We start from the raw sequence: 20556 nt of genomic DNA, 5'->3' as shown, positions 1-20556 counted from the left end.
ATTTTTCTGACCCAAGTTCTGTTCATGTGAGAAACCTTAGCTGCCCACCCCACCTGTGTGATAAAAGCTTTGTCACAAACCTGAGTTGGGTCACTGTTGTAGAGAGTTACAGAAAGGGACTCAAAATTCAAGGCAAATTTAAGCAATGTATAACATTCCACAGAAGACTGAACTGCAGAAACATTTTTTTGTCCAGAATCAACAAAGGCACCTGTCAGTGAAAAGAACATATTTTGACATTTCTTTTGAACACTGGGCTTGCTTTTGATTTTGGGGGTTTTTTTGGTCTTTTTTTTTTTTTTTTTTTTTTTTTTTTTGGTTGGTTGGTTTAGTGGTTGAGGTTTTCTAAATTAAGATGAGAAAATCACAAAAAGAGGGAAAGCTCTAAATCCGGAATACTACTCAAAATAATTCTTGTAATTTTGTTCTATCCAATGCATACTAAAATTATCCAGCACAGAGTGGTTTAGAACCTTAAAAGAAGCTGTCATTAGTTTACTGATGTTCTTTGTTAATTTCAATGAAGAACAACACAAAGTACCAAGTCTGCTTAAGGAGTCTGCACTGCTCTTCCTTCCAGTTTCTATTCACAGTAGAGCAATTCAACTATTGGTTAAACAGCAATTTTTTGACATTGAGAATGTCAAGTTCAGGGGAAAAAAGAGATTTTGGCAAAATGTTAACAATGTTTCACCCAGAGACATGCACCGATTACACTGACACACTATTTGAATATAAATATCTTCCTCGATTGTTATAATTGTGCATCAACATTCTGGGGTAGATGATTTGGCTTTTTTCGTTTTTAACCCCATGCATTTAGAAGAGTGGTTGACGTAAACTGAAGAACACCATAGTATGAGAAATTAATTATAAAAAACACATCACCAAAACTTCTGACCATCAGGAGCTCACACTCCATGTGAATCCATACATTCTTATTTATAACTTTTCATATATACAATATATTTGTAACAGTTAAAACAATTTGTAGTGTTTCAGTTAATACAGTTTGTGGTATTTGAACTTGGAAAGAGCCCTCTACCTGCACACATTCAGCCTTTGAATTGAACATACCCTCAGAGCCACCAGATTCATGTGGAACTTTTCCTTTTTTAGCTATCTGCATATCCTCAGTATTCCCTTGCAGAGTATTTGGCTGGGAAGAAGCCCCTCCAAGGTTTTCAAGTAAAATTTTCATGATAACAGTTAGGTCATCTTCACTGAGTGCAATCTGTAATGGGATAAAGCCACAAGTTCATTTTTGGCAACCACATTTCTTCCAGCACAGTATGCAAGCACTGAGGAGAAACAATGGGCTGCTTCCACCAGAAACAAACTGAATAGTCACAATTATCCTCTCCAAAATAATCTAAATTATTTGCCCATTTCTCCTATATAATTTTTTATTTGTTATAAACAGCAGTTACAACAAGAAATGACAATCCATATGATAAACACTTTCCAGATGGATCTTTACCTATTAAAAATATGGGTAATTGATAAGCATAAGCACTTCTCAACAATTCAGTAATCCAAAAACATGACCAGAAAACATTAAAGTCAAGATTTGCATTGTATACACTAAAGCAACTACCATTCAGTAGGCCTTCAAACATTTCATGAATAAGTATCCAATCATTACATTACAGAATCACAAAAAAGGAAGCAGAACAAAGTGACAGGATGCAGTTACTTAGCCCATAGTATACAGTGTAAGAATATTTTCCCAGTATTTGATTAATTTTGCCGATACTCCTTTAAATCTTAATTCTCTGTGCTTCATCAGTGTGACATTTGGCCACTGCACAGATACAAGAACGAACAAGGAAAATGGCTCAGAAACAAGGAAAAGGTGCCCCAGTTTGGTTTTACCCATTAAAATCCATATGGTTAATGCAAGAAAAGAAAAATAGAGCCCTACCTCTGAAAGATAATTTTAAATTGTTGTGTATTAGATATAACCTTTTCATTCTTAATACATCTACTAAGCATTCAAATAACCTGAATGTTACAGATTAAACTATTTGAATTGTCAAATTTTGTTTTTAAATGGTAACTCAACAAATAACCTCAATGATTTTACTGTTTGTTGAGTCCATGGATCGCTCCAACAGACCTCCAGAAAAATAAAACTAGGTTTTATTCCATCTGCTTGCAGTTACACCAAAACTATTCATCATACAGCATCAAAATTCTAACAAATCTATAAACTGGATGATCCAGCTGGAAGTCTTTCAACATACTGTAAAGGACACAAACTGAAATGAGTTTATAAGCTCCTTAACTAAGCTGAGGACTATTCTGAGAACCTGTGTAACTTTTGATATAGTTTTAATTACTCGTGATATTACCTGCATTGGTTTTAGGTCTCCTTTGATACAAATTGTTGGGTTTTTATGATACCATGTTGCTGCTAAATTTCTCTGGACCAGTAAAGTCAAACTCACAGGGCGCAGAATTTCAGAATCTGGTTGTGAATCTGTGGATACAATGCACCTAAAAAAAAAGACAATGGAAGTAACAGAGGAAAAGTGTTGACTAGCTGCAGAAAACCAAATAATATCATATCAATCCAGCAAAATTACAGGCATAATTAATTAAAGAATAAGCTCATATGCATTTACACTCACGTATGCACTCCAGATGAATTCAAGTTACTGTGCTATCAGTCCTTTCTTTCCAAGAAAGTTTAGAGATTGTAGACCTGTGTTTCTATCTAAAAGCACTCCTAAACTTCGCTTGGCATGGTTTTATACTTGGTTTTCCTATGTTCTCATTGCCTACCATGTTCAAATAAGAGAAAAATGCTGCATACAGAACATGGACACTCTTCCTTTACCAAGACACTTGAACTCGGGGGGGGGGAAAAAGCTTCATGTTTACCTTGATAATTTCAAGTGAGTCAGCTGCACATCCATGTTGTCAATGACTGGAGGAAGAGGAGTTTCATCTGAAGACACCAGCTTGAATTCATTCTGAACTCTGATTAAGCCAAGATCAGCTACCAAAGCATTAGGGGAAGCTGAAGATTCAGGGACAACTATGACTGGAGCTTTCAAGTTGACATCCATTAGGAGGCGGAAGCTCTTTTTAGCAAAGTCCTTCATGCTGGAAGCAGCCATTTCTGCTGCCTGCACAGTGACTGCAGTCAGGGCTTCCTGTGCTGCTTGGAAATTGTTTAGGAAGTTCTGTTCATAGGTAGGGAAAAAAGGAAAAAGTTCCATGAAAGCCAATAAGCTTCTCAGAAAAAGGCAAGTTCCAGGCAAAATGCAAATTTAAGAGAAATTAACACCTTTGGTACAAATATGAAATACCTAATTCAACCACTAATTCAACTCACTTCAAAAGAGAAAGACTCCAAAGAGTTAAAATCATGAATAAGCTTACACATTATTTAACTGTGTAATTTTTAAGATATTGTTAAAGCTATCGGCTCCATTCATTACTTCTTCTGTCATCATTCTCTTAGGCAATCTTCTTGAAAGCAGTGCAACTTAAGTGGTAACTCTTCAGCAAAATACTCCTATGTGCTTGCACATTAGCTCACCACCAGGTACAGGTCAAAAAGAGCTGATTGCATTTTATCTCATTAAAAAGAACTTTTAATGTCGAGAAAAGAACTTAAACTAATGTCTTACCAAGAGTGACATAAAGAACTTATGTAGGTAAATTATTTGGATGCAGCCCACTTTCAGAGACATTTTACCATCCACCCTTGACATATCAGCATAGGCTTCCCCTGCAGTGGCATCTGGATAAAGTGACATGTGAAATCTAAACACTTCATCTCCCATTATGGAGACAGCCTAGAAGATCAAATCCACATGGTTAATACTACCAGGTATTTCTGAAACAAAAAATATTTCCCCAAAAAGATCAACAGCAACATATGAGCAGTACTTGGACACATGGTAGGCACAAAACAGAAATCACCTATTTTTTAGTACATGCCTCTTCTCACCAGCTTATCTATAGCCCGTTTTATATTTAACCCCAGCTTCTCAAAATTAAATATATCAGTGCAAATGTAATTGAAAAGAACTAAACATTAAATGGAAGAATGTTCTGCTTCTCTGAGAGGAAGGAAATTAATCAATAAATTTTGCTTAGTATTACCTCGTACATTGCATTCTATTACACAGCAAATTAAACTACAGTGCTGTCACTGAATCACTTGAAAAACTGGGTCTCTTTAGCTGTTTACCATCTGCTCAACACATTACCTTTTTATGGATTGTTTTTGGATCAACATTTGTAATTACAATGTCCTCAAGTCTGGAGAACACTTTAATCTTTTTAGGCTTCATAGCCACAGATGCATCCATTCCTGAATGAAATAAAAGAAAGAAGGAAATAAATGCACTTCAGTAAATTTCTATGTAAACACTTCTGCTAAAAAACAAGCAAACAAACCAACCCCCAACATTATTTACTACTGAATATAAAGAATAATAACAGCTTAGAATCCAGCCTTCTGCTATGTAACAATGAATGCTAAGCCTGAGAGAGAAGTCAGGGCCTTACTGCACATGACAAAGCCGCCAACATAACTTGATTTTAAGAGTAGAATACAATTCCCCAACACTATCTAGGATCTAGCTATTAAAAAAAAAACCAGTTTGTGTTACCTAAAACCTAGTGCCTTCACTTCTTTTAATTTCACTACACTTAGAAATCGTCTTTGTTTTCTGAGTCAAACATTTTTTTTCCTTGCAGACCATTTCATACAATCAAAATATATTTAAACACATGTTAGAAACATCAGCAGTGCACACAGCGGCCTTTTAGAAGTGAATGGAGGGAAACAGCCTATTTCTGCCTTCAGCCAGCTTCATCTAATATTTAAATAAAAAACACCTCACCTTGTATTCTAATGTCTGCAATTCTACAGGTCTGATCACACACTGTAATACTGAATGCATTTAGCTTTGCAGTGAGTTTTAATTCAGAGACATCATCCTGGGCTGCATCACCAGATACTGGAGAGAAAACACAAGAGACACAAAAGGAGTTCAAATATTACAAACCCACTGTTTAAAATAAATATTATACTAGTAGTTTTGTAAATGTATGAACTACTCAAAAGCAACCTGCAGTCATTCCCTAAAAGATATGATAATTCTTAGTCAAAATGTGAAAAAAGTAATTTATTAACAGTTTCCTTCAGGCACACAAACTGTCACCAACCAACACAGCCAAAAAGCCATCAAGATGATGCCTTTTCTCCTCATTAATACCTAGTTTTCATGCATTAGTTCCTGAATGCAGTATACACTACATTATTTGAAACACTGTCTCATCACATGAGAAATACTCCTCTCTGTGTCAAATAGCAAAGCCAATTTAGGCATATCAGCTGCAGCAACACTGTACAAACACATAATGTAACAGCCACTGGACTCAGTCCCAATAGTTTTAAGATTAGAAAACCCTGAATTTCACAAACACTATAAGCACAAGAATCAACAACACAGGACCGGACAAAATATTCAGGAGCTTCCATGCAAAAAGTCTTACTATTTCAAGGTTACTAAGACCCATACTTAAAATAAATACACCACCCCTTCAGTTCAGAACTTCTCTTTGCTTCCCCAGAGCACTATTTATTTTCAGCAGTGTAAGCACTCTTTAGAGCCTTCAGATTGCAAAGCTACATGGTTGTGATGCTAAACATTTGGAAAGCCTGCACACTGCAACATCATTTATTCAGCTTTCATTATAAAAATCAGACCACCATCCAGGGAAATGTTATATTCAGTAAGAAGAATTTGTAAGATTAGGCAACAGGAAAGATTATTTCTCCCCATTTACAGTTGTGTATACTTTGTTTTCCACCAAATAGACTGCTGTTATTGGAAATAATATCCTTTGAAACTGCAGGTGAGATTCCATTAAACAACAAAGTAAAGCCTGTCTAATATGACACTACCTGGTCTAAGAGTACTTCCTTTTTCCTGTTCTTTCATTTGAGGCTTCTGGTCAGATGATTTATCAGTACTGGGAAGACCACCTGATGGAACACTGAAGGTGAGGAAACTCATGATGGAAAGCAAAGCCTCTGTGTGAAGTACTATATCCAAACATGAAAAGATGACCTAAAACCAAGGCAAGGAGAAAAAGTCATATAGTGATTGAGTAGCAGTTTATACCCCAAGAACTCTAGAGTTGCTGTCATAGCATCAAGGAAAAAAGCCTCTTGCTCAATTTCACACGTATTTGACTCTTCCATCTCCATCCCCTTCAACTTCACAAGCTCCAGAAAAGATGAGGGAGCAAGGGAAGGGAAGCTTAGAACAGCTACAGAGGAACTGAAGGCCAGTCTAAAAATTGATGTCTCATGTGGTCATGCCTCTTCAGGACACTCTCTTTAGTTCTGCTGCATTTCATTCAGCACTTTGACAACTTCAGAACCACATGTGAAGTTATTTTAGGAGATATGGTACAACAACAGCAAAAAAAAAAAAAAAACCAAAAAAAACCCCAAAAAACAAACAAACAAAACACCAAAATTCAAAATTTGCAATCAGAACAGGGAGTATGTGAGCAGCAACTACTCCTGGCAGTATTACTTAGTGAAACCCAGCACCAGCCACTTATTTCACATCAGGCCCTCAAGAAGCAGCTTGACCCACCACTACTGTTTTAAAGGAAACATTTTAAAAGCAGAATGACATGCTTGCTTCAGAAGTCACTAAAGCCATGGAAAATTACTCATGAATAGGTGCTTTCAGGTGAAGTAAAAGGACTAATTGCACTCAAGACCCCTGAGAATGCTGTTTGGACATTCAAGCTCACATCTCAATTTCACTGTTACAAGCTCAGAAACACAAGGCTGTGGTTTATCTCTCTGCCAAGTTTATCACTCCAGAAACAAAGCACATGCTAAAGGCCTCAGCTAAAATTCATAAGCAGATTTGTCTAACTAGTAAATAATGTATAGTTTTTAATTTTAAAAAATTATTAAAAAAAATACTTCAGTAAAAAAAAATCCTTTTTTTTTCTATCTGGATATGTCTTTGAAGTAGTTAAGTATAAAGAAGTAGGTCTTAATAATGAGAGTCAGCCTTTGGTCTTGGGGTTGGTTTTGTTCCCTTTTCCTCTTCAATGAGAAGAAAAAAAAGAGAGAAACTAACACAGCTGTCATGATTTGAAAAACTTAAAAAAAATTAAGTACATTCAGTACTTACATTGATGTTTTGCTTGGTGCTTTGGTAAGTAGTGACAAAGTCTGGTCCATCAGGATCAGCCTAAAGGGAAAACAAAAAAGAAAAGGGACATGGTCAATCTCTATTGAATTAGCCAATAATTAATAATAATTATGAATAATTTTATTAACTGAATTATTTTAATTTGGCCCACACATAAGGATTATTCCAATTGCAAAAGAAAACATAGGAAAGTGATGAAGTCTGAACAAACCAGTTCTTCAAATAATGCACAAGCAAGATAACCAGAATGGTTTACTCACAATGCTCTGCTCAGAGACATTTCATAGCACATACTTTGTGAAAATTCAACTGGCTAGTTACAAAACTTTGTCTCACCTAGAATCTATTTAAACTGGATCAATTTATGCTTAATACTTTGCCAGTACAAATTAATCTATTTTTTCACTATGTAAATGATGCCATTCCAGATAAGAGTATTGAGGAGCCCACTGGTTCTACAACCTATGAGATTCCCAAGTATTCATGCAATTTTTAAAGGCTTTTTTAAGCTACCAACATATCACTCTTCAAATGCCAGTTTTATCACCTGTAGATCACGTGCACAGGCAAAGGCCATCACACCTGTTAAGTTTCACACAGGTACTCATTTGTGCTGTACACACAGAATACAAACAAATACTTGTCTTGCCAGTGATTTCAGTAATAGCATTGACCTATGAAGCAAGAGCTATATGAAAGCAGTGGAGAATGAAATGAAATGAAATGTTAAACTGAAAAACAAGTATTTGGGAGAAAGCCTTGGTAAGTTTTAGATACAAATCTACAGGCTAAGTATGGAAGCCTTACTTTACTCCCCATATAATTTTACTGAAAATGTATTAAAACCTTAATATATTCCATTTTCAAAAGATGTTCATCTGTCTCACTTGAGGAATTAAGAATGCAAAGAGGATCTCCTTTTGAGTCTGCAAACAAAGAAATAAAAATGTAAAGTGTTTCCACTCAAGCTGTACTCCACCTATGCAATGTCTCCATGCTAATTCTATATTACATACTAATTAGATACTATACTTGCTGAAACAGTGAAAATAAACAGCTATTTTGACTGAGAAGCTACACATAAAGCATTATTTTGTGAAATGCTATATTCACTTCATTTTAAATTAAACTAGCAAAACACCTTTATCTTGAAACAAGATTTCAAATTGAAAGTTCTTTGCATTCCTACCTTCATGCTTTCACACTCAAAACCTTACTTTTCTACTTAGGATAAATGGCCATTTCAGTTATAACTTCACTGTCAGGTTGAATTGTTACTTGACTAACCAAGGAAGCACTTGCATCTCCAGTGCTGCCAGAACTGGTCATAAAGCACAGAATCAGAAGCTCATCAAAACCCACTGAACAGGTGGAATACTTCTCAAATACATTAAGTCCAGCAATGGCAGTAAAATTTGGCATCAGGTAAAACAGATTAACTCTATCTAAATTACACTTTCCCCACCCCCCCCACCCCCCATTATTGGTTACTATATGTTATCCTCTGGCTATAAATCCAGTTGCACACACTTTATTGACCGTATCAGTTCCCTAGAAGACTTACCATTTATTTCAGTGCATCTCATTGTAATTTTTTTCAGATATGCAACTGCAGCCAATTCGTGATTTCTAATTTTGGTTTTGGTCCCAAGCTGTAGCACAGTTAGAATATGCAATGGGTATCTCTCCTTCTGAACCTGCTTCATCAAGGTAATTACAACCTTGAATATGAAAAGGGAAATAAGTTCAATATTTCAGTGAAGTTGTTCAGACATGCCTGGCAGTTATAAACAGGCTAAATGTGAAACATAATATTAATCTACACATTTTGCATTTTTATAAAAAGACCCTACAGGACCAATTTGCTAAAGATTTCCCCTGGTCCCTGTTCTGTTCCTCTTGTTTTCTTTTAGTTGCCAAGTCAAACTGTTAAAATGGACTTTATAGTCCACTACTTCTAAGAAAAAGATGAGTATTGGGCTCAGATTGATTAAGTTGTACAGATGGATACATACCTCTTTGATTTCAAAATTAAGTAGCATATTGATTACATCTTCATTTAATGTTATTTTTCTCTTTTCAGACAGGATTCCTTCTGAAACATTCTTATCCTGTATCAAAACTGATCTCTCCAGTTCTTTCATTTTACCTGGAATATTCAATATATTGCTTAACTTTTGAAACTGACACAATTTCTTTAGCTCAAGAAACACATCCAATTCTTTTATTCATTTAGATGGATTACATTCACCTAAGATAAGCCAGCAACATTTCCATAAACAGAGCCTTTAACTTTAGAGCATGAAAAGGAAATAGAAACATGTTCTGGCAACAAGACAACTCTGACATCTCCATATCTTGCTAGTTCCTTGACAGCTTAGCTAACACAATTACCAAATTTTGTCTTATAATGTTTCAAATTTTTTGAAGTATCAAAGTATGAACACTGTACTTGCAAAATTAAAAGGAAGACTTTATCAGTTAGACTCAGCTTATTACCATACTCTCAGATCTAAACTTTCTTTCCAGATAATAAATGTTTTTCCTTACTCCTGAAAGCAAACACACTTAGTATTAATGACAAATTGCATCTGACCTTCCTTTTGCAGTTCTGATTTTGCATCCTTTTGAGTTTCTTCTGCTTCACCCAGGTTTTCCGTCAACACTTTGAGACAGACGTTCAAATCCTCTTGACTTAACACAACCTAAAAAGTTTTGCAGATCACAATTCTCAGGGAAAACACATGGTTCCTTGAACTTATCACCTGCTAACAAAGCAGAACAATGTTTCCTGGCAAAAAGAGTGCTTATTTATAGCTAATTTGCCCGCAGAATCATACCTTCAATAAAAAAAAATTAAATTCTTTCAACCACTTATTGTAAAAGTCTGAGGAGATTAATGGTTTTGACCGCCAGTGCTGTATCAATGTACAGCAGCATTTAATGTACCTATGCTTTTAACACATTCCTGTCAATGACATGCCCCTTGATGGAATTTTCATTTCAGTTTCACCCAAGATGTTCCTGGCACTTTCACAGTGCATAAAATGCCACAAAAAACAAGTATCCTACTCAAGGGTGATTGGAAAGTAGGAAGCTGGAGTAACTAAAGCAAACATTTGTATTAATTTAAACTCCTCTCAAGAAGAATCAGTTTCTAAAGAAGACAAACCAAAACACATCAAAGAATTCTTGCTCAGAGAACTGGTCACAAAACCATTTATGTGACCCTTTCAAGCCACTACATTCATCTAGGAAAGGTTAAATCCTATTACATTGCTGAAATCCACTCCACACCTACTAAAAATTTGCAGCTTGTGGCCCCCTTGTGCCCAGAAATAACATTAAGGGTTGCTTTCACACTAAGTATTATCACCACCTTCTCACAAGACTTACATTCATTGTATCCAGACACCCTGTGACTTCCAACACTGGTAACTTGTGAAACCAAGCTGCAGAGAGATTTCGTTTCACAGACAGGCTTAAATTAATAGGGTGAAGTATCTGAATATCTGGATGTGACAAATCTGTCTCCAAAGTGATCCTTGAAACACAGAAAGGAAAGAAAACAGTTGGGAAGTTGGAAGTCACAGGTTAGATTTTTGAAAATCTTAAAATCTCAAATGTAACACTACTTTCCTAAGCAGAAGAGTTTCTGATTTTATTATTGATCTAACTGCTCTAAGATAAAAGGTATTTTAATACCAAATATTTAATACTAGCACCAACCATGGTTTCTAGGCAAGAATATTTATGTTCTACAGAGTATTAGTCACTGTACCTCGATAGTTTCAGCTTTGTCAGCTGCACATCCATTTTGTCAATGACTGGAGGGAGTGAACTGCCTTCTGAGGACACCAAGACAAACTGGTTCTGAACCTTAATCAAGCCAAGATCTATTACTATTGCACTGGGGGAAATGGAGGACTGGGGGATAACTATAACTGGTGCTTTCAAGTCAATATCCATTGCAAGCCGAAAACTCCTTTGGGCCAGGTCTTTCACACTGGTAGCAGCCTTTTCTGCAGCCTGAACCGTAGCAGCACTCAGCGTCTCCTTGGCTGTCTGGAAGTTGTTCAAGAAAGTCTAGAAAAGTAGTTAAAGAGAAAGGAGAAATGTCTGTAAACAGTTTTTACTCTAGGTTACTTTCTCATTTTACATCATCATCCACCTGCCTCCTCTGTGAATTTTCCACAGGAAAAGACAACTGAATACCTTCTGTCATGACCTCTAATGGAGGGTCAAAGAAGTACTAACCAGTGCAATCCAATTATTCTAAACTGATCTCTATTTTACTTCTTTCCTTAGCTACAAGACTCCTTAGCTCATTAGCTTTTAGGGACACAGTTTTGAAAGCCCCTCTTGCCCTACCTGAATACTACTGAATTCCTATTAAGGAACCTATTGAATGAGAGAAATTCCACTGGTGCCTTTATTGAAAAAGCTATCATTAGGGTACTCAAACACACTGATATTTACCCTGGTTAATCTGTAGGCATCATGTCACCTACCTTCCAGAAAGATTTGCTCCTAGTGTTAGCTCTGATATGTTTGCAATGAACCCTGAATTTTACTAGGGTGGAATGGGCAGCAAACATAAAACTCCCAAACTACCTCAATAGCACCAAGTTTTTCTCTATTTCCAAAAGTGAGAGTGGGAAGTGACTCAACTGAAATTTCTATAGTTCCTTACCAAAGTTTTTAATAGTACATAGGAAAAATTAAACCCATCCCTTCTCTTTTAGAAACCGAAGCATAACACTTGTACTGAGAGCACAGCCCAGAAGACTAATCTGAGAATGCTGCAGAAACATACAAAGGGAAATAAGACTTACTAGGAGAGACATGAGAAATTTGTGAAGGTACACCAGCTGGATGCAGCCCACTTTCAAGCATACAGTACCATCCACTTTTGACATGTCAGTGTAGGCTTCTCCCTCAGTTGCATGAAGATTTAATGTCAGATTGAAACTGAAAACTTCATCTCCCACTATAGAAACAGCCTAGAAAGAGAGAAACAGCACCCACCAGCCATCAGCAGCTTCTACAAAGGTAATAATACAAAGAACTAAAGATACCATCAGCCTATCAGATTACAAGTTAGTTTACTAGATTTTCTAATCCTTTCAGACATCCATTCTTGTAATAGGAAAATTATTCTTTATGATGTATCTTATTTGAAAATACTTATTCATGACAAATCAAATACTTTTAGAAGAGTGGAATGTGTAATACATTTCACTTTTATACACATCAGACTAACCAAGAATTAAGTAAAAGTTAAAATCTTGTAGTTGAGTACTTTTTTATGAAGGGTCCTTGGATCAACATCTGTGACAACTATGTCCTTAAGTCGGGCAAAGAATACAGTGTGGCTTGGCTGAAGGCAAAGAGATGAGTCAAGACCTGCAAAGTACAAAAATAGAAACAGAGTCTTGCATAGCAGAAGTAACAGTTATTTTCAGGGTGGGGACACCAGCAGAGGAAGTGAGGAAAAGTTATTAAGTTACTTTAAGAATGACTGTACTACAGCTTCAACCAAAACAAAATAGAAATACTTAGAATACAAATACTGTCTCAATATCAATCAGCTCTGGAAATAACTGAGCTACTATTCATAGAATAATAATCAATCATCCACTTCTTAATAAGCAAGCTATTGAGTGAATGCATTGAGATTTTCTATTAGGAAAGATGTTACTATGCTGAACTATTTGAATCCAGTATTTTGCATACATAATTTTGTGTGAGTACATTATGTGATTTAGAGATGGGGACAAGCAAAAGACTTTATGAACTTAAACTACTTAAACTACTAATCTTGCATATCACACATTTTAAAATATTTATAAATAGAGAGAGTTACCAGCTATGAGGATGGCAGTTAAAGCCAGACAGAAGTGAAATCCCCCCAAAGAATTACTGGTAGCCCTTCCAAGGGGCAAAACCAATCAAGGAAACAAAACTGAAACAAGGAACCCAAACAAACCCCTAGGGTTTAAAAACTAAAGAAAACATTTTGAAGGGGTTTTCTTATCCTACAAAATTATTTATCCTAAACAACTTTACCATAAAAATATCCAACACTTAGTACAGCATGAAAAGCCCCCCATAATCAAACTCCCTCAAAGGATGAACTTAATTATTTAAGTAATAACATAGCACATCTTACTAGCTGGAGGCCAAAACATTATGACAGACTTGAAGGCTGACTTTGAAAAAAAGACAACAAGCCATTCTTGCACAGATAACAATAAATAAATAAACAAAAACAGATGCTGCATATTTACATGTTATTTTTTACTCCAAGATTAGCAATTGCTTTGAAAGTAAAGTAAAAGAGCAGTTACTTCTAATAAAGAATTCAATACCTTGTATCTTGATCTCTGCAATGTTCTTTTTTTCATCACAAATATTTAAACAGAAGGCATCCAGCTTGGCAAAAAGCTTGAAGTCAAACACATCCTTATCCTTGGAAGGTTTAGACACTAAAAATAAGAGAAGATGGGATTTTCAAGGCACCTATGACTCATATTTTCACTTTCATGTTTATTTCTACAAAGCTAATCGTGTTTCTCTGGATTTACTTAGCCAGTATGCAAAACATCCTTCTAGAACCATCATTTGGATAATCACAACTGTACCTTTCTTCAATCTAGAGTCATCTTCTTGCTTTTTTTCTTTGGATGGTGTCTCTCCACTTCTTTCACTGCCTGATGGACTAACAGCAGTTAGAAAACTGACAGCAGACATAAGGGCCTCTGTATGCAACAGGAGGTTAAGTGATGAAAAAGTTACCTGTTGAAAACATGAGAGTCCATATGATCAGTTACTTAGAAATGTCAGTCAGACTGAGGTGCAAAAGCACCCAGTGCAACAGAACCATTCCTTAGAAACAGGAAACCTGCATGTGTGGCCAGCAGCAAATCATAAAAGAAAAAGCTTTCTATAAAGCAGAAAGGGGATAAGCTTAGAAAATAAGGAAACCAAGCAACAACCCAGCTCTTACAGCTGTAACTGCTAACCTATAACCTCCACAGTACAGGCGGCAGATGGCTGACATGTAGGTATTTTGAATGTTCATCAATAAATCCACTAAGGAGGCCAAAAGGTAAATAAGAGTGCCTGCTATGTAGTTTAATAAAAGTTGTCCACTTAAATGGGCTTGGAACTGGAAATAGAGCCCAAATACAACCCTCCCAGGCACAGAAGTCCCATTAAAGAGCTGCAAGGCAACAGTAACTCCAGATGATGTACAGAAAATGGAGTTCTCTTGACATTAGCACTAGCCTATCGTAGAAGGCAGGTAATTCAGCAGCACTGGAGTATCAGAACTCTCATCTACTGCTGCAGCTTCAGGAACTGCTTTTTGGCAAAAGGATTTCAGTAACTAAAGCTCTCAGATGAAATCTATGGACAGTCTAAAACTATTACACAACAAGTGAAATATTTCTGTCTTCATACTAAAGTAAGGCAGGCAAAATAATGTCACAAAGGTATAAAGAGGAGAAATGACCTATCACAAAAAACACCATCCTTTGTACTTTATTTCGAGAATGCTTCCAGTCACTCTTTTTCCTTAGACTAAAATCTGACTCAAAGACATCCCCATTAGTAAAAAAAAAAAAAACAAAACCACACTCAGATATGGATTTAGACTCCTTATAAAAGATAGCCAACAGAGTGCTGAATTTACATGGCACTCACAACACAGATTATTTGACAGAAAAGAGAAAGACATTGTGACTCCACTATAGTTTCCCATACTGGGCCCCTGAATGTCATGAGCTCTGATGCATGAGAAGGTGCATTCTTACAGTAGTTTGAACTTTATCCACATGAGCTAGAAAGACAATTTTTCAGCAGTTCAACAGACAAAATTTCTACTCTTAAGTGGTATAAAAATTTTCAAGGATGTTTTAACTCCTGAAATCTCCTGCTGGAAGGCAGGAAAACAGGAAAGCAAAACACTTCTTATTAATTCCTCTGCTCTGAGCAAACAACAAACCAAAAGAAAATAACAAAAAAAAAATCTGTAAACACTCACTTGAATCGTCTGTTCAGTGTTGTTAAAAATTGTCTGAAACTGTGGCCCATTTCTGTCAGCCTGAAAATAATGATTTGCATGAAGGTTAAAATTAATTCCAACCAGTCACTGTCCTCTTCAAAAGATACAAAATCATCCAGCTAGCTCTGAATAGTAGGTTTAGGACTATATATTAAGAATACATAGAAATGCTTTAAAAATAATTTTTAAAAGCTTTGTGTATACCTTGACATATTCCACCTTCAGAAGGTCTAGGCCAGGCTTGTCTGAGGAACTAATTAAATGAATGGGTGCTTTTTTACCTGTAAAACACCACATGAGGTAAGCAAGAATTAGGATCATTTCTATTCTTTCAGAGGACCAAATAATTTGTGCCTTGAAGGTAGGGATTAACTTTCAGTACCATTTGCTAAGATACATTACACCACCAAATATGAGTCACTGGTTTCTCTTTGCCAAGTCCAAAACGGCAAATCCCTTCTCCAACCAAAGACTGAGCTTTAAGCCATTTATTTATCCCATAAACCTTATGGTAAGAGTTTAGAGCTTATCAGCTGTATCAGTGGCACAAGCACTGCAATGGACAGCTGCACATTAACTGGGAAACTGGAATAACATTTCTATTTCACAGGCACGAGGCACAGGAGAGCTCCAACTAATTGCTACACACTCAGATGTCCACTTCTCTGCCACTGCTTATTACCTCCAATTCCATAGTAATCCAAGCTTATTTTCTTCAAATAAGATACAGCTGCTAAATTATAGGTTTTGACAGTAGCTTCTGTCCCAAGATGCATTACATCAAATACAAGTACTGTTTCCTCAATTCTTTTTTGTCTGGTGAGTTCCACTAAAACCTGCATAAACAAGAAATGCAGTTATGCCATCTTTTCACATGCAGTATTATCACCATTTAAACCAACAACTAAAGTGCAAGATTAATGCCCTCCCTGCTTTGTTGGAAGCACTGTTTTTACTACAGATTTTAGAGTATATAATAGAAAGGGGAAGTGATTGATAGTGAAAGATATAAATACAAAAAAATATTTGGGGATTTTTCTTTTTGCAAGAGACCTGCCTGGGACTGACTTCTTTCTCCAGTGCAAAATTCCCACTCCCTAGCCCCTAATTATGCATTGGCACCAATTTTTCCTAGTAAAAATACTCCAATAATTTCTTTTTTTTTAATAAATTTGTGTGTATGCATTGTGTTTTATTTATAGGCATCCCATACAGACAAGAAATATCTCATATGCATAGAAATATGTATGTGGATACATGAGGGCTATTTCTGTTTGGTGGTTATGTTTCTGCATCCCCTAATCTGGAGAATACTGGTAAAATAATCAAATATTTTATTTTTTTTTTAGTATTCTTTAGGCAGGGGAAAACAGAATTAGAGACATACTTCTTTAATTTCAAACTTGAGGTGAAGATCTGTCAGTTCCTCCTGAGCAGGCTCCTCTTTTCTTATTTCTTCTCCTTTAATTACTGAACTGTCAGTTGGTTCAGAGCTTTCCTCAAAATCAAAATATTCTTCTTCAGAGTCTACAGAAGCAAAATTACTTTGTCAGTTAACTTTTTCAAGAAGCAGGGTTAAATATCCCACCCTCTCTTTCTCGTTCCAATTGTATTTTTAACAGCATGATCACTTTAAATCTAACTTGATAAAATATTCTTTAGATCTATACTGCTCTCTTACCCACTGGATGAGAAGTGAACAAAATTAAAGCCCTATTAAAGACAGCATTAGAGTCTAAAGGCATCCTTAGACTTTCAGGAACACAAAGTAACAGTAAGAGAAGCTCCAGGAACAAGTGTCCAGGTTCCACTACAGGAAATTCTTCTCTAAAACAGCCATGAAAATATATGCTCAAAGCCAGAGTCAAACAGTAATTTCTCAGTAATGTGTTATTCTAGTTCTGCCTTTTCAGAAAATTGAGCTTTGTTAATGCAAAACAGTCAGGACAACCCAATACAGCATTTACAGTTCACTCATTTTAAGAGGCTGCTTATGCATAATATTAATTTTTTCTAAAAAGCAGGTTTGCTTTTTGGAAAAAGCAAGTTTGTTCATCTGAGGTAATATCAGCATCTTAATCAAATCTCCTTATGCACTTGAGGGAAGATATGACCCACCATGCTCATCTCTGTTGTCCTTACATGTTTTAGCACCAATAACAGCATGAAAATATTAGCTATTCCCTAAGTTATGACCTGCTACCTTTACAAAGACACATCTGTAGCTTCTTACCTGAAACTATTTCTGCTAACAACTGAGGTGTACTAAGCAACTCTTTACCAATAGCAGGAATTGTGGGAATGGCTGGTACCTGGAGGGAAAGAAAAGAGAAAATAACCAACAAAGGATTTTAAAGTTTATATAACTTGGTATGTTCATATTTTTTACTGATGATCAGTGTTCCACAATGCCTCCCCCACATTGTTTGACAAGGTCAGCTCTGCCAATACTTGTATTGAAACCAGCAGGACAATGACAAAGGCTCCACCATTGCTTGAGGAAGCCCAGAATATTCTGATGGTAAGTCAATGAAGACACTAGTCATATTTTTTTTTTGCTTGTTAGGGTTTTTTTTTAAAGTTTGCTTAGTTGTATTCCGCTTACCTTTGTGCTTGGAACTGACATAGATGACTTCTGAGGTAGTGGAATGCTATCAATCAGATCAGAGATTGCCTTGATTTTCTGGTCAGAGAGCCTGACATGCACCAAAGGAAGTCCTCCTGATACTTTAAACCTTTAAAAAAAAAAAAAAACCAAAAACTTATTAAACTCCTATACAAAAAGGTACCAAATCCTCATTTAAATCTTAACAATATGGATACTCCTATATAAAGATTACATCACAGTAAAGGCAGGGATTCTGCATTAAAACAGGGCTTGGACTTAAGGAGTAGTTAGCAACCAGCAAAGGCTTCGGGGAACCAATACCCAAAAAAGATTTTGCCAACAGTAGTAAACTATTTTGGTGTCCTAATTAATACAAAGTGCAAATGAACTTTTACGGAAAACACAGCTTTCTTTTCTCTAAGTGCAACGTAATTCTAAATGAGTATTTTCAACATTAATATTTTACTTTGGCATCCTGGAATCTCTTTCCACCATTGATTTTGCGAACTGTACATGAATATCCATAGGCTGCAAAATGTGCAAAGTTGATGGATGTTGAAAACGAGCCTTCTTCCAGTCTTCACCTGAAAATGTCCAGTAAATTTAGATGAAAAAAACCATCTCTTGCTAATTGCTTTAATTATGGCATCATTAAAGTAATAAAATGGAATTGCTAAGAGGGTAAAAAAACCCACTCAACCTAAAACAACTTAGGCGAAGTATTTTAAGGCTTTCAATCCCATTTGTGAACACCACTGCCTTAGCAGCACTAAACTCATTTCTACACTAAAAGATGTATCAACATTGACCCCTAGAAAAACAAATGGATAGACAGATAAAAGATAGAACAGCAACCTAGCATTCTACTGATTACATGAAATTAGGTTTAAGTGAAGAACTAAGGCAAATTTAGGCTGCGCTTTTCCTGTATATGATGGAAAACATAACAGTTCTTTTTATTTACATTCATTGCTACCATTGAAGCAATGCACAGATCCAAACAAAAAATGAGCAGAAACTAACCAATTTTTTCAAAGTTTGGCACCCAATGTGTACTATAACCTATCTTGTCATTAACTACTGATTTTAGTGTGTCTTTTTTTTCTTTAAAAACCATATTTATTTAATACAGGTAGGTAGCCTTTGACAATCTTTTGCATAAAGAGCAGCTATGATGTTTTGTTACCTGTTCTTCCAAAAAGAAGTTGCACATTTTTAATTTTCACATCAAATTTGTCATAAGCTTTGTCCATAATCTCCTCTAAAGATGAAAAGTTAGAAGCTTCACTACTGCCTTGATTTATGCTGTTCAGCTAAACACATAAGAAACAAAATAAAGTTAAATCTTTAAAACAGACGTGCTATTCATTCTAGTTAAGATGAAAAGATGATTCATAGGGGTTAATAATTGACATCTGGACTCTTACAGAGAAATATATTAAATCACTTCACATTTCACTTATTCTTGCTAAGTAGATTTTTTTTGCTATTACTTCTATCAATCCACTTAATTCAACCTATTCAAAAATTTTTTTCACTTATCTATAATTTTACTTATGGAACACAACTAAAATAAATATTTAATCACTCATTAAATCAAGCTAAATTATTGCAATCTTTCCATTTTATAGAAACAAGGGAATTAATTTTCAAACTTCAAGAGAAAAATTATATTATGTTTTATAATTAAAAGGCTATAATTTTACAAGAAAGGAAACAAAAGTTCATATATTCTGCTGAAGAAATGAAAGATACTAAATGATAAGGTATTACAATCATGATTATAACATGAACATGTTTCCTGGGGAGGATTAACTAGTACAAGTACAAAGATATCCTAAGAACTCTGATCAAACTGCTGACCCAAATTTCTTGGGTTAGAAATATGATAAGTTAAAAATATGTTGGCACAGATGATCACCCTGCCTTCTGAAAGCAAGATGCTTCCAGATGACAGCTATGTTAAAAGAGAATATTTGCCTTCCCTGAGCTTATAAGAGATGTCATTCATATACCTGAAATGTACCAAAGTCCAAAATCAGCAAATCTGAATTTTCATGGTAGAAACCAGTCTGTGGAACCACAAGGTAGGAAGGTTTCAGATTAATCTTCAAGTCAAGGACTTTCCGCATTTCAATAATATGAGCTAATCCTTAAAGAAAAAGGAAAGGCCATGGAAATGTACATGCTATTCACAAGTGAAAACAATTGTGACAGCATACAAAAAGATGTTATCCGAAAGGTAAAGCCTCTTAAATCAAGACTTTCATAGCATTCTACCAAGTTCTTACTAAACTCAATGCTCCTTCCCACAAAATATTCACTAAATCTCCAAGCAACCAAGTGGGAAGAAATTAACTCTGTCCCAGCTGAAATGAGGGCACCAACTCAAGTTAAAATCCCAATCAACATAACCCAAGTATTTGGGTAAGCACATGGAAACATTTTAAGGGTTCACCATCACTGAGATGTGTTACTGTCTTACCTGTAGCAGTTCTTTCCTTGATTTCCTCCAGCTTCATTAATGTGGCTGTTGTTAATCTTTCAAGATCCATTCCCTTACTTGTCTGAAAGAATTCTACCATTGCATTTATTGTTCTCTTAAAAAAAAAACCAAAAAAAAGACAGGAACTAGCATTATACACATAAGTCACTCAACAAAAACTCAA

The 20556-nt window shown here is 35.7% G+C and overlaps 1 protein-coding gene across 5 annotated transcripts in view; it reads right to left on the bottom strand.

The window, feature by feature from the left end:
• The window catches only part of VPS13C (vacuolar protein sorting 13 homolog C), a 74463-nt gene that overhangs the window by 34261 nt on the left and 19646 nt on the right, over positions 1-20556 (bottom strand). For all 5 annotated transcript variants that reach the window (XR_003962230.4, XM_030281852.4, XM_030281853.4 and 2 more), the window contains 29 exons: positions 20373-20487; positions 19903-20039; positions 19074-19200; positions 18354-18471; positions 17885-18014; positions 17513-17591; positions 16667-16806; positions 15962-16115; positions 15484-15560; positions 15259-15318; positions 13856-14009; positions 13583-13699; positions 12514-12617; positions 12047-12214; positions 10993-11297; positions 10608-10755; positions 9808-9916; positions 9227-9360; positions 8776-8932; positions 8058-8137; positions 7191-7250; positions 5933-6098; positions 4866-4982; positions 4227-4330; positions 3642-3809; positions 2887-3191; positions 2355-2499; positions 1078-1234; positions 81-211 (listed from right to left, as the gene is read on the bottom strand). Coding sequence is in view for 4 of the 5 variants with exons in the window: in XM_030281852.4 (XP_030137712.4) it covers positions 81-211; positions 1078-1234; positions 2355-2499; positions 2887-3191; positions 3642-3809; positions 4227-4330; positions 4866-4982; positions 5933-6098; positions 7191-7250; positions 8058-8137; positions 8776-8932; positions 9227-9360; positions 9808-9916; positions 10608-10755; positions 10993-11297; positions 12047-12214; positions 12514-12617; positions 13583-13699; positions 13856-14009; positions 15259-15318; positions 15484-15560; positions 15962-16115; positions 16667-16806; positions 17513-17591; positions 17885-18014; positions 18354-18471; positions 19074-19200; positions 19903-20039; positions 20373-20487 (3966 nt within the window). In the remaining variant the exon portion in view is untranslated. The remainder of the gene's footprint in view (positions 1-80; positions 212-1077; positions 1235-2354; positions 2500-2886; positions 3192-3641; positions 3810-4226; positions 4331-4865; positions 4983-5932; positions 6099-7190; positions 7251-8057; positions 8138-8775; positions 8933-9226; positions 9361-9807; positions 9917-10607; positions 10756-10992; positions 11298-12046; positions 12215-12513; positions 12618-13582; positions 13700-13855; positions 14010-15258; positions 15319-15483; positions 15561-15961; positions 16116-16666; positions 16807-17512; positions 17592-17884; positions 18015-18353; positions 18472-19073; positions 19201-19902; positions 20040-20372; positions 20488-20556) is intronic.

The sequence above is a fragment of the Taeniopygia guttata genome, chromosome 10 (genome assembly GCF_048771995.1).
Source record: "Taeniopygia guttata chromosome 10, bTaeGut7.mat, whole genome shotgun sequence".
Classification (NCBI taxonomy): domain Eukaryota; kingdom Metazoa; phylum Chordata; class Aves; order Passeriformes; family Estrildidae; genus Taeniopygia; species Taeniopygia guttata.
The sequence above is the reverse complement of the archived record's forward strand: the minus strand, read 5'-3'. Positions and strand labels throughout refer to the sequence as shown.